The sequence below is a fragment of the Colias philodice genome, chromosome 8 (assembly GCF_061535455.1).
Source record: "Colias philodice isolate Cphi_HAF_F1 chromosome 8, ilColPhil1 Martin Lab GWU primary, whole genome shotgun sequence".
NCBI classification, from domain to species: domain Eukaryota; kingdom Metazoa; phylum Arthropoda; class Insecta; order Lepidoptera; family Pieridae; genus Colias; species Colias philodice.
The window spans coordinates 6205398-6219281 of NC_143093.1; the positions used below are offsets into that span (position 1 = coordinate 6205398).

General features: G+C 32.7%; 1 protein-coding gene across 2 annotated transcripts; it reads left to right on the top strand.

The window, feature by feature from the left end:
- The first annotated feature begins 6409 nt into the window (after positions 1 to 6409).
- On the top strand, positions 6410 to 10787 carry LOC149486580 (inactive fucosyltransferase B-like). Of its 2 annotated transcripts, XM_089698300.1 has the most exons (5): positions 6410 to 7129; positions 7806 to 7969; positions 8700 to 8951; positions 9815 to 10054; positions 10271 to 10787. In XM_089698300.1, exons 1-5 carry the CDS (start codon positions 6902 to 6904, stop codon positions 10719 to 10721), a joined length of 1335 nt encoding a protein of 444 aa, XP_089554426.1. In that variant the 5' UTR covers positions 6410 to 6901; the 3' UTR covers positions 10722 to 10787. The 2 variants fall into 2 exon arrangements, with proteins under 2 accessions (XP_089554426.1, XP_089554427.1); XM_089698301.1 differs by lacking the exon at positions 6410 to 7129 and having other exon boundaries at positions 7885 to 7969; positions 8750 to 8951.
- The last annotated feature ends 3097 nt before the right edge of the window (positions 10788 to 13884 follow it).

The following is a 13884-nucleotide window of genomic DNA, read 5'->3' on the forward strand; positions in this document are numbered from 1 at the left end:
TTGAAATAAACAAAATAAAATACTTTGTTATAAGAAATGTCACATTTATTTGTAGAGGAATATACCATTTCAGTTGGAACGCTTATTTTTAAATATGGTTTTAGACAACCAAAAAACCTACTTAATTTAAACATAGAACAATTTTAGCTTACGATTATCTTACATTTAATTAAATCACAGCTCTGGTTGAATGAGATCATAAGTAATTTTTAAGTTTCAATTAAAATTTTTGTGTGCCAATAAAATGGATAAACAGATTTTAAAAAGCCCAATTGTTGGCATACCACAAATAACTAAAAGTTGGCGGTTAAATTTTAAAATAATGTTTAAAAAAGGCAGTTCATACATTCAATAATAAGACAAAATGAATATGCATAAGAAAAACACAACGGAATTGCAATTTCTTTTAAGTTCATGATAGCTCTTACCTTAGTAAAAAACGAATATTTTGAATATTTTTGCCACACAAGTCCCGGCTTGTCAAACAGATGGTTGATACGCCGCAATGTTTTAAGAAATAAAAAACATTGTTTGCTAGTTGAGTAAAGAATGATACGCTACTTATTAATTTCTACTACAAAATTTATACTGGCTACAAAAAAATCTTAATTTTCTTAAAAAACTGGAGCATGCCAATAAATTGGTAGAGTGCCAATAATAGGGTGGTTTACCCTACATAGTTTAATTTACAGATCAAACAATCTTTTTGTTGTGAGCTCAACATCTCAATGAGAACAAAATAGTTAGTTCATTGTTAATAGGTACTCATTGAATATTTTCGTATTTCCTGGCTTAATAATACCTGACTAGTTAGTGTATTAAAAATATTAAACAAATGTTGGGTGGTGGTTCAATGATTATCATTGATCCCTAATTTATAAAATATATTTTAAATTTTAATTAGGTTCAAGATTCTGTGAGCAAAATTCGGGAGCATTAATAAGAAGTGCGCTAACAAGTAGGTATTGCAGATAATCCACTAAGGAAACGACGGCAAAATAAAGCTGTTGCGAAAACTTTCACAGTTATTATGTACATCGTCAAGGCGCTTCGTTTATTGTTTTAAGAATTACACGTACCTATACCTACATAAACGGCTTTTGTTTTGGTTGTTAGACTAAGTACTTAATTTTGAACTTTAAACCCTACAATAATGTGATTCCAACACAATTGACAATACAACATAATAATATAATATTATAACAATAATATACAAAATACTAAATAGCACTGAATTGATCTTCTTGACCCTAGTTATATGAAATGTTATATCTCTACTGGCTAACTCACAAATTGCTTGTGGCTTCACTGATTTGAATTGGTTTTAATATTTTCACAGCGCTATAATTTCCTAAGTTATTTTTTGTCGTTTGCACCTGCTGCAGCTGTCAACATGCGAAAAGCTGCACTAAGGGGCTAGTATTACAATGCAACATAATAGGTACCTTTTGTACTTTACCTCGCATCTATACAACTATATATACTGTAGGTACATTGAAATGTTAAATGTTGTGGTAGGTACAATAAAAGGTTAAATAAAAAAAAATACATAAAATACAACCTACAATATGTTACGTATCCAACGTACATATTGTAGGAAATAGCAGGCAATGAAGGCGTGAGGCGTTGGCGGCGTCTTCGCTTTTATAGGGGTCATGCAAAAATGTACTTGTAATTACAAATTATTATTTTAATTTGCCTTGGCCATAACATTGTATGTATATATTTTAAGTCTTCACAGTGAAGATGAATAAGTATTTGAAATAATTATATAATGCTTAAATTTGTATTAACTATTAAGTAAGTACCAATAGGTATTATTTGTAAAATGAATAGAATAGAAATAATAATTGATCGTGAGGCTCACGAATGAGAATGACGAGGCATCCTCAGGATTTAAACCCTTTTAAAAGAAGCGATTTTATAGATCGCTTGGCCAGATCCAATCGTAATGTTCTAGACGTATTCGATTCACCATTTGACTCTAAACAAGGCAATATAGGAAATTTTATTGCACTCTATTATTAGGCATCACCTTCTTGGACGCCTCCATATAGGAAAATAATGTCAAGGTTACTAAAATTGTGCAACATAAAATACAATATGCTAACTTGACCGTAACATTAATTTTGTGAGCTGCCTCGCTGCGCGTTTGTTTGAAAGTTGCGGTTATTTTTATGTGTGTATATTGTGTGTTTTTAACTGGGGGCAGAATAAATGTGTCAAAATTGTAAAAGATACGTTTAATCTCTTTACTTTAGTACAGTAATAAATTATAATAGAGCTACGGAAACAATCATAATATAAAGCAACTTAACGTGTTGCTTTATATGATTGTTTCCGTAGGTAATTGGGGCATTTTAACGCATTCCACATAAACCTTCGTCAAAGTTATGAAATCTGGTAAGCTACCTACCTACATAGAAAATTACCTACTCTTGGAAATAAGTTTGGCAAGGCTGCCATCTTAGTCCATTGAATAAAAAGTTCTAGAGTGCGTGAGTTAGTAACGTAAGATGTTTCTTCGGAAACATGTCAAGAGTCCGTAGGTAATAAACATACTAAAACCCCGGGACACTAAGAGGAGCCCCGGAGTGGGAGGAGGGGGGAAAAGGTCCATTTTTTTCATTTTTCGCTTAAATCTCCAAAACGGTACATGTTAGAGAAAAACTTTCAAGGAAAAGTTGAAAGGCCATAAAATTATCTACAAGTTGTACCTAAATCATTTTTTCCTATATCCTACCGTTTCTGAGTTACACGCAGTAAAAAATAATTTTGGCTCAAACAATTTCCCCATACGATCAAAAAATATTTCTTTCTTCCAAAAAAACTCAAATGTGCAACTGGTGACCGGTACTGATAGATTGCTCTTAATTAGGTCTATAATTGGTAAAATAAACACATTCCTCCATGGAAGCCTTTAGGAGGAATCGATTGTTAAAATATAATATTAGGGTAGTTTGAGTTACTGAACTTGATCTTTTTATTTTTTTCTTCCATAAAACTCAAAAGTGCAACTTGTGACCGATACAGATAGATTGCTCATAATTAGACCTATCATTGATAAAAATACCAGATTCCACCACGGAGGCCTTTACGGGGAATTGAATTTTATTAGGGTAGTTACGATACTTGAACTTTTTATTTTTTTTCTTCCAAAAAACTCAAATGTGCAACTTGTGACCGGTACTGATAGATTGCTCTTAATTAGGTCTATAATTGGTAAAATAAACACATTCCTCCATGGAAGCCTTTAGGAGGAATCGATTGTCAAAATATTATATTAGGGTAGTTTGAGTTACTGAACTTGATCTTTTTATTTTTTTTCTTCCAAAAATCTCAAATGTGCAACTTGTGACCGGTATTGATAGATTGCTCTTAATTAGGTCTGTAATTGGTAAAATAAACACATTCCTCCATGGAAGCCTTTAGGAGGAATCGATTGTCAAAATATTATATTAGGGTAGTTTGAGTTACTGAACTTGATCTTTTTATTTTTTTCTTCCAAAAAACTCAAAAGTGCAACTTGTGACCGGTACAGATAGATTGCTCATAATTAGGTCTATCATTGATAAAAATACCAGATTCCACCACGGAGGCCTTTACGGGGAATTGAATTTTATTAGGGTAGTTACGATACTTGAACTTTTTATTTTTTTTCTTCCAAAAAACTCAAATGTGCAACTTGTGACCGGTACTGATAGATTGCTCTTAATTAGGTCTATGATTGGTAAAATAAACACATTCCTCCATGGAAGCCTTTAGGAGGAATCGATTGTCAAAATATTATATTATTAGGGTAGTTTGAGTTACTGAACTTGATCTTTTTATTTTTTTCTTCCAAAAAACTCAAAAGTGCAACTTGTGACTGGTACAGATAGATTGCTCATAATTAGGTCTATCATTGATAAAAATACCAGATTCCACCACGGAGGCCTTTACGGGGAATTGAATTTTATTAGGGTAGTTACGATAGTAGAACTTTTTATTTTTTTTCTTCCAAAAAACTCAAATGTGCAACTTGTGACCGGTACTGATAGATTGCTCTTAATTTGGTCTATAATTGGTAAAATAAACACATTCCTCCATAGAAGCCTTTAGGAGGTATCGATTGTCAAAATATTATAATATTAGGTTAGTTTGAGTTACTGAACTTGATCTTTTTATTTTTTTCTTCCAAAAAACTCAAAAGTGCAACTTGATACCGGTTCAGATAGATTGCTCATAATTAGGTCTATCATTGATAAAAAAAACAGATTCCACCATGGAGGCGTTTAGGAGGTATTGAATTTATTAGAGTAGTTAGGTAAAATAAAAAGCTTTCGAATTTTTCACATTTCATGGGATGTAGCTCGAAAACGGCTGCGAATAGAAAAAAATGATCTAGGTACAACTTGTAGATAATTTTATGGCCTTTCAACTTTTCCTTGAAAGTTTTTCTCTAGCATGTACCACTTTTGAGATTTAAGCGAAAAATGAAAAAAAATGGACCTTTTCCCCCCTCCCCCCACTCCGGGGCTCCTCCTAGTGTCCCGGGGTTTTAGTATGTTTATTACCTAGGGACTCTTGACATGTTTCCGAAGAAACATCTTACGTTACTAACTCACGCACTCTAGACCCCCCATGGAGGGACTCATTCAATGGACTATCTTGCGGGCCGATTTTTCAATGCTTGGATAAAACTTATTCGTCGAATAATGTATTCTACGTTTAACGTAACGTAACGTATTCTAATTGCCCGTATTTGACAGTTTACGTGACATTTTAATATTATCGTGTAATACTTTATCGGACGGATAAGTTTTATCCAAGCATTGAAAAATCGGCCCTTATGAAATAAAAATTACATGCAACTGTAAAATACATAACTCTAAAATACTTTTCTCTTTTTATAAATCTTTCTTATGAACAACTCTCACCATCACCATCATCGCTAGAATACCATATACCAATATCACCATCGGAATATTATTTCTTAATCTTAATACTATTATAAAGGCGAAAGTTTGTATGGATGTATGGATGTTTGTTACTCTTTCACGTAAAAACTACTGAACCGATTACAATGAAATTTAGCACACATATAGAGGGTAACTTGGATTAACACATAGGATAGGTTTTATCCCGGAAATCCCACGGGAACGCGAACTACGCGGGTTTTCCTTTGAAAATGCGGGCGAAGCCGCGGGCGGAAATCTAGTTATTATATAAAAAAAAGTGCCACTTTTAATATCAATTTAGAGCATTATCACTTTAATCTTCAGACCCCGGAGATCATAATTATTAGTCCATGGTAGTAGTATAAGAGTGCTGCTTCAAGGGAAAGATCATTCGAGCCAAACTTTCAAGTAGGATTTCCTGTTTTTTCGCCACCCTTGCCTTTCCCTCACCCATTGATTCGAAAGAGCATGGTGGCATATTATTGCATTATCTATCATATAAAGGGTGATTTTTTTGCTGGTTTCTTTTTGGCAATACTGTTTTTGATAGATCACGCGTGAATCGTGTCTTGTGTCTTTATCAAACTTGTTCAGTTTGGTCTATAATTTAACCATGAATCGACTTACGAACGAACAACGCTTGCAAATTATTGAATTTTACTATCGAAATGCATGCTCGGTTAAGAGAGTGTGAAGTCGGTTAAGAAGTGCGCGATGCACTTCATCGATTGGCGATTTTATTTTTTTTTGCCCAAAATGGAAGAATTGGACATGCCTCACACATGGTTTCAAAAAGACGGTGCCACATACCACACGGCACGCGAAACAATAGCCCAATTGAGAGCCGTCTTCGGCGAACAGTTTATCTCACGTTTTGGGCCCGTCGATTGGCCGCCTAGATCGCGTGATCAAACGTCTTTGGACTATTTCTTATGCCTACAGGGATAAACCAGCAACGATTGACGCACTGGTAGCCAATATTGAAGCATTTAAGTATTCGTGATATACCGGCCGATATGTTGTAGAGAGTGTGCCGAAATGCGAATGGGCCATCTAAACCGGAGCCGTGGCCATCATTTGCATGAAATCATCTTCAAACATTAAATTATATTGATCGTTTTATCAATTCCATTATAGATTAAATCAACATTTTCAAGTTTTTTGTGTTTTTTTTGAAAATCAAATCCTATACCTCTTAAAAAATCACCCGTTACAAAACTGAGTTTAGCACTGGAAGGTTCTAATTTCTATAGTTATACATACGAGAAGACGAACCAACACGGCAAGTTTAATATAAGCTTGAAATAATTAATTTCCTACATTAGGTAGGTAGGTACTTGTAATATGTATCATAATAATTGCGCCGATAAAAAAGCCATTATCAAAACCATTATTAGTTGTTCAAGTGAACTAATCAAGTAGGTACATACCTATTGATAAAATAAAAAATAAGTGTACACTTATAAATTGTGAATGTGAATAATTTTAAACGCGTTGAACAAATAGTTTATTAAAACTTGTGAAATTGAATAAATAGGCATGATTTTATTATTTCTGGTATCGAAATATCAATTGTTCAGCTCAGTCGTTACTCGTTACTCAGCACGGAATAGGAATAATGGTGTTATTTTAAATATTTATTTGGGCTAATTCAGGCAGAGAAGACAATATAATTATTTTACCTATGACGTCGTTGGAGGACATACTTGGCTTGAAGGCTTATCGGAAGTGAATTTATGTACTCATGTAACACACTATAATCACAGTATTACAATATGTGCTATAATGGTGTATAACGTTGGCATAGCGTTTAACTAATAGTACCAAAATTATGTTACTTAATCATTAAATAAATAAACCTGTTTCAGTAATGATAATGATCTAATTTAGGACAGTCGTACCTATTCAATTACAGTACACGTACAATCTGTAACTGAATTGTGAAAAGATAATTTAATGAAATGCAATATTATAATAAACATAAATTCAATATAAATGTTAAAAAAAGTACATTGTTTAATTTATTCATCTTAGCATTAGTGAGTGTAATTTTATTTGGTACATATGCAAGCTACTTTTATAATGTAAATGCATATAATGTGTTAAGTAAAAACATAGATTCATCAGGACTTTACAGTGAAAGTGAAAAACATGGTGATATCGTCAGTCAATATTTGGATCAAAGAAAGGTACGCGTAGAATTTTATTTACTTTAATATTGGAAAAGGAAAACTGTCCGTTAAAAGTAACTAACCCGTCATATAATATTATATTATAATTCATATTTTTAATTATTATCATTAATGCCTAATGTCGATATACTTAACTAGTACTAGTATAGTTTTTTAATTTATTTACTTTTTATTTATTAAAAAGTCTCTACAAATCATTCATCACAGTAGTTTCATCATTTCAGCAACCGTTGAAAACTTACAAACTCCACTTATTTAAATTATTCAAGTCGATAATTCCACTCAAAATAATACATTTACGCATTTTAAATTAAAACTATGACGTGTGGTAGCGCAGCGGCGCGGGGGCGCAAAAGGCGAGCAATTCGATTGGCGAACAACACGTTCTATTTTTCTCATACATAATATTACGTAGGGCTTTTTGCATTGCTATAGCTTTACTAAAAGTAAATGTAAATCCTAGAATTGTTAAATCGAAACGAAGTAACATACACATTACACATACTTAAACCCGCAGTTTTATTATAAGCATTAATTTTAGGCGCTCTATAATATTACATTATTATTAAGTGTCTCTCCATAATATATTTTTTATGATTAGATTTACTGTTTACACCTGTGTTTAATTAACGTATTTAAGTATGTTTAAACACACCTGTTTAAATTGTTACAGTCATGGAAAACCTCTAATTTAGGATCATTGTTATTTAAATTCCAAAAAACAAGTGACATCGGAAACACTACGAGGAATGCAGAGAACAAAAGATTCATTGTGTTAATTTGGAAGCATTGGAACTGGTTAAAGAGCCGTCACATTAACAATTTTCACAATGAACGGTTCGTAAATTTGTTTTAATATTAGGTATATTTTAAGTACACACTGTTCCCAAAACCGCGGCTTCGGTTTACATTGTTTGAAATTTGTTCTGAAGCAAATTATAATTTTACACAATAAAACTACAAATCAAAAATTGATTTGTGAAAGACTAAAACTAAAGAGAGAAAAAAGTTAACTCAAAAAAGCTTCAACTGCAACGGTTAGGTATTGAGAATAGCTGGAAAACACAAAGAAAATCGTTGACAGCTGTTGTGATTTTTTTTGATAAAGTATTTTAAATGCGATTAAAAAACGAGATTGTGTATAATACAGATAATAATATTATGTACCTAGACAAAGTTTATCTTATCTGTGTCGGTATCGTATGTACTACGCAAATCTTCAATGCAAATCTGAAAGAATACATGCAAAAGCTTTGTTGTATCGCTAATAGGTTTATCAATAATTATGCTCGTTATTGAAATAATGTCATATCAATTATGCGTATGATAAATGATAATATATTTTAGGTAAAGAATGATCTGTTGATTTAAAAATTATGCTACAAATAATTTCTAATTTTGCTATAGAATGTTTCTTAAATAAAAAGCACTAATCATGAGTTTATTTTTAAAAAATAATTAAATAATTTTGGACTTGCATGGAATGTCGATTGGTTAACGGTTAATGCTTTTTCTCTTAATTATAGTCTTTGACAGTTTTTTAATAAATATTTTTATTGTTTTACAGGACGCCTGATTTTTTCGATGAATGTAGAGTTAGTAACTGCATATTCACAGGTGATGAGAAGTACTTAGATACTGCAGATGCAGTAGTCATTCATATACAAAGGGGCATATTTCCTAAAACGACACGTCGAAATAGCAAACAAAGATGGATCTTCCTGAACGATGAATCTCCAATAAACGCATTCTCCATGACAAGAGCTAAACCCAAACTTAATGAGTTGGCGAATGTTTTTAATTGGTCTATGACTTACAGGTACCTGAACATTATACTTAGAAATACTTATCGATATTATAATTTTTGAATCTACAACAATTAAAATTTAATTTTGTAGAACCATTGTAATGATAGGACTGTCATAAATTAATCCAATAAATTATCTCTACCTACTCAATTTCCAATTTATTAATAACTAGCGGTCCGCCCCGGCTTCGCCCGTGGTACATATTTCGCAATAAAAAGTAGCCTACGTCCTTTCTCGGGTATCAAAATATCTCCATACCAAATTTCATGCAAATTGGTTCAGTAGTTTAGGCATGATTGAGTAACAGACAGACAGACAGAGTTACTTTCGCATTTATAATATTATAGTATGGATACAAAGTTGGCATTACTTGATGTCATAATACGAAACATATGAAATACCTTTTTGGCTCATAAACTATAATATCAAATTGTTATGTTCATTGGTTGTGTATTTGGCACATGTTTGCGATCACCGATATGTGAAAATTGAGTTGGCAAGTAAAATAGGAGTACGCAGTTAAGGTCTTCATATACTATACATAAAAATATCTGCCCAATTTTATCGATGGACTGCTCCTGCTTCCGATACTTGTATCGAATCAAATTGATATAATTGATAATGATAGACATGTTGTTTTATTAACAGAAAATACCTTAGGTATTTTCATATAAAGTAGGTACAAAGCGTGAAAAGGACAAGTATTTTAAGTTTAAAAAAAGTATAAATCGATTGCGTCACTTTTTCCAGGGTAAAATTAAAATCATTCATAAGTATGTAGGTAATGGCATCGTATCTACGTCTCAAATTATAGTCAAACATAACTCATTTATCTGTGCTAACCTCAAATAACATTTACAATTATAATTTTCAGGAGTGATGCTGATGTACCTGTACCATATGGACGAACTGTGCCTTTAGAAAAGCCCTTATTACCTGATTCCACGAACTTGGAGCAATTAGTCCCATTTTGGAGTACCAAGCGGCGAGATAAGCTAGCCTCTGTGCTGATGTCAAATTGTGCTGTGTCGAAAAGAATGCAATACTTGACTGAGTTAGAAAAATATCTTCCCTTAGACGTATATGGAAAATGCTCGAAGGACCATAAAAATAGGTTTGTAACTAAAATTTTTATAAACGAATTTCCAATTAGCCAAATTCAATTTTCATGATCGGTAGCTGGTGCGATCAGATGTTTAAAACTGGTATTGAACGTAAACATAATTAACTTTATTGTATTATCCTTTAAAGGAAATTGAGGTTAATATTTAACTTAGGAAAATCGCAAAGGCTAACATAATTTTAAACCGATCTAATTTTCTGTTTTCAGTTGCCCTGGTCATTTTAGATCGGATTGTAATGTGACGTCACAATATTTATTCTACTTAGTTCTTGAAAATTCACAATGCCGGGAATATTTAACAGAAAAAGCGTTTAACAATGCTTACGAGAAGGGCGCCATTCCTGTAATAATGGGCCCGAAGCCAGATGAATGCGACAAAATCCTACCTCCCAATTCATTCTTACATATTAATAATTTTGATAATCCACGAGATTTAGCGAAGTATATTATTCATCTAAGCGCAAATGATGAGGCTCTACTTAATTTCCATAGATGGAGAAATAATTTCAAAATTGTGAACGAACACGGATATTTCGGTACGAAGTCATTTCATTATTGCAGAGTATGTGAAGCGTTAAATTATAATGACAAAAGCGAAAAAAATTACGACGAAAACGATTTGCGAACTTTTTTGGATCCTCAAAAGTTATGTTTTTAGCCGAATGATATCCGTGGTCGTATACATACTTAGACTGTGGTTTATGTACGTTGCGTTTTAGCAATAAAATGTAATATAAAATGATGTATGTTTTTTACATTACTGTAATGGACTGTAATGTATTTACTAAACTACAAAATAAAATATATCAGAAACTGTAAAGATACAGAGCGGAGTTTAGGAATCAGATTTTTATCATAGTACCTAGGTTTTCTAGACTAGAGGAAAATAAAATTAAGTTTTCCCTTAATACCATTGGAATGGTGCAAAACTGTAGGCCTGTAGCGGGATATTGATTTACGTATACCGGTAGAGAAGGTATGAGATGATACTGTGCATTATGATGTACCTAACCATATGACTGAACATAGAATACATAGATTTCCTAAGTATAAAAGAGCGTGTGTGCTGAGCACACGTGTGAGAAGTGAAACTTCTTTGGAAAAATTTAAAGATACCAAAATCATCGCATTATTCCACGACGTGACGGTATTGCCATGACGCGAACTTGAAATATTGTTCTCAACGCGCCTGAAGTAGTTTCACTTCAAAATGAAACCCGGAAACAGGATAAATGTGGATTTTTGAGATCCTTCAACGTCTAAATGGAACCAACAACTGTTAGTGATAAGATTTTATAGTAGGAGAGACGTGTTTATCGCATAAATAAATTTTATTTGTATTGCCGTTTACGACTGGCGTAATTTGCGGCCCAACTGTTTGTTTTACGGTTCAGCAATAAAAAGTTTCCGTAGCCCAATACTCATCCCCTTCGAAATTGTAATGGCTTAAGATTATTATTATATTATAAGTCGTAAGTTAACTTGATACGCTTGAGCCTGAATTTATACCCCCATCCGTTGAACGTCTGATAACTGTTCTAATTTAAATGAGGTGTAGCTTAGATTCTGATTTGTTCTCGTAGTGTGTTTTTAACATTCGTGGACGTAAACAGTAGTTACTTTAGATAAATGTATAAATAAATAAAAAAAGTTTGAGTATACATAAAATGAACAAAATGTGAAAGAAACACATATTTTTAATGTGAAAGAAAGTATAAATAACTGTTACGTACATACGAACTATTATAAAGCTTTGTTTTCAGTCCCGGACGAATCAATATCAGAGCATAATTAGTTTTCACGAGTTATGGTTATAATAATTAAAAACGATTACCCCGCAACGTTTTCTAGTCAATCAATTTAGTCAATAAATGCATATTCCTTAAATTTTAATTATTGATAGTCGTGCGACCTTTTTTCAGTTCTATTTTTTCTACATTAAACTTTCAGCATGTAAAAGTATGCGTACAGCTGCTTGAACCTCCTCAGAGAATAAAGGCTGTTTTATGTGTAGGTAGTTAGAAAGTATAAAAAGGGAAACTAGGGTGAAAATCAGGTTGAACATAATGAGCGTGTACATTCAACATAACCCGCAAACAAACCACAGCTAGTCCCCATAACTTTTGCCAAAGTGAGGGTAGTTAACCACAAATACGCGCTAATAAGCGATGGGACAATACGTGACAGTTGTACCTGAAATCAAAGTTGTGAATTTATTAATCCTCAGTGTGTAAAATATACAAATAAATACAGTTTAAATACGTTTTAATAAGATGCAAGTATTATACTCTCACTGATCCTTCACAAGTGTACCTACAAAGTTTGAATTAAATCTGTCCGTTTAAAGTGGGTCAAAATCGGGTCTAAATGAGTCGATTAAATACAAACATACAGGTGAAACTAATATAAGCGTGTTAAAAAGTGTAGTCGCTGAGTGTTAAAAAGTGTATAAAACTACTGTTTCGAGAAGTTAGTTGTCCTAAAAGCGGTCAAGTAATAAATTAGTGTCAGAGCGCCAACAGATGGCGTCACGGGACAATTTACCGGACTCACTGCTGTTTTCTCTAGCCGATGAGCTCACCGATAATATATTGCCGACCCTATCGGATACATTTCCGATTTTTAATCCAGTGATTTATGGGCACGCACCGAAACGATTTTTGAATACAATGAATCTTTTCTGTCGACTTAACAATATTTCTTTTTATCTTGATGAAGGTAAGACATCTCGTTACATATTTTATTCCGGAATTCCGAATACATGTACGCTTATTATTATGGCATAGTTTGTGTTAACATTGTTTCTTGGAGTTGATATAATTCGTACAGAAGGATGATATTTGAAGGATCAATATCACTGTTTGCGGCTCGTGTTATCAATTTCACAAATTAGCGTCAAGTAGTTCTTTGAAGATAAGATTATATTTCGCTATCAAAATTCAATTATATAGATAATGTAAAAAAATCATAAAGCAATGTCATAGATAAGATATATATACAATTTATTATCATTACCCTATTTGTCATGAGCATTTGCATTGCACGGTACCTACTATGGTACCTACCTACTTCTAAGGTTATCTTATTGGTATAGGTATCTACACAAAAAACTTGTCCATGAATTCAGTGCGTATGTCACAATCGCTTTATCTTCACTATGTTAGGTGTAGGTAGGTGCTTAATGAAAATAGAAAATTTAGTTCAGGGTGGAATATTATGCTTATCTAAAACTGTATGTAAGTACTTCACATTTTATATCTAGTTCATAGTAATAAGCAATGTAGTACCTAATGGTCAAATATTATGTCATTCTTTAATTTGTTATTAACTTTATACTGACTCATTGTTCAAAAATTTAATAAGGCAGTACGAGTAGGTATGTAAGTATAAATTGCATAATAATACAAAATACAATATACCTAATCCTTAAAATTCATCCATCACAATGTTTTCATGCAAAAATCAATTTTGTTTTTTTAGGTTAGGTAGAAATAACAATGAAGTCTTGCACGAAAGGTATACATAACACAACACCCTGTTTGGAAGGCAGTAATCAGCTTAGTGGGCACTGGCGATGGCAAGGTGTTAGTTCTACAAAACAAGTTCGGGAACTTCCCCCTTAAGAAGGCATTACAAAGGGTCTTTGTTTGGAAATAAAACAAAGATATTTTTTACGAGTTGCGAAAGGGCTCTAACAATCTCTATAAGTAAGGTAAACTGGAGAGGTTCGTATTACTGGGTCGAAGGAATTGTAATTAAGTTTTGACGAAGGAAAGAAGGAACCTACGATGAAGGAAAATGTACTGGAGTTAATGAAAGTA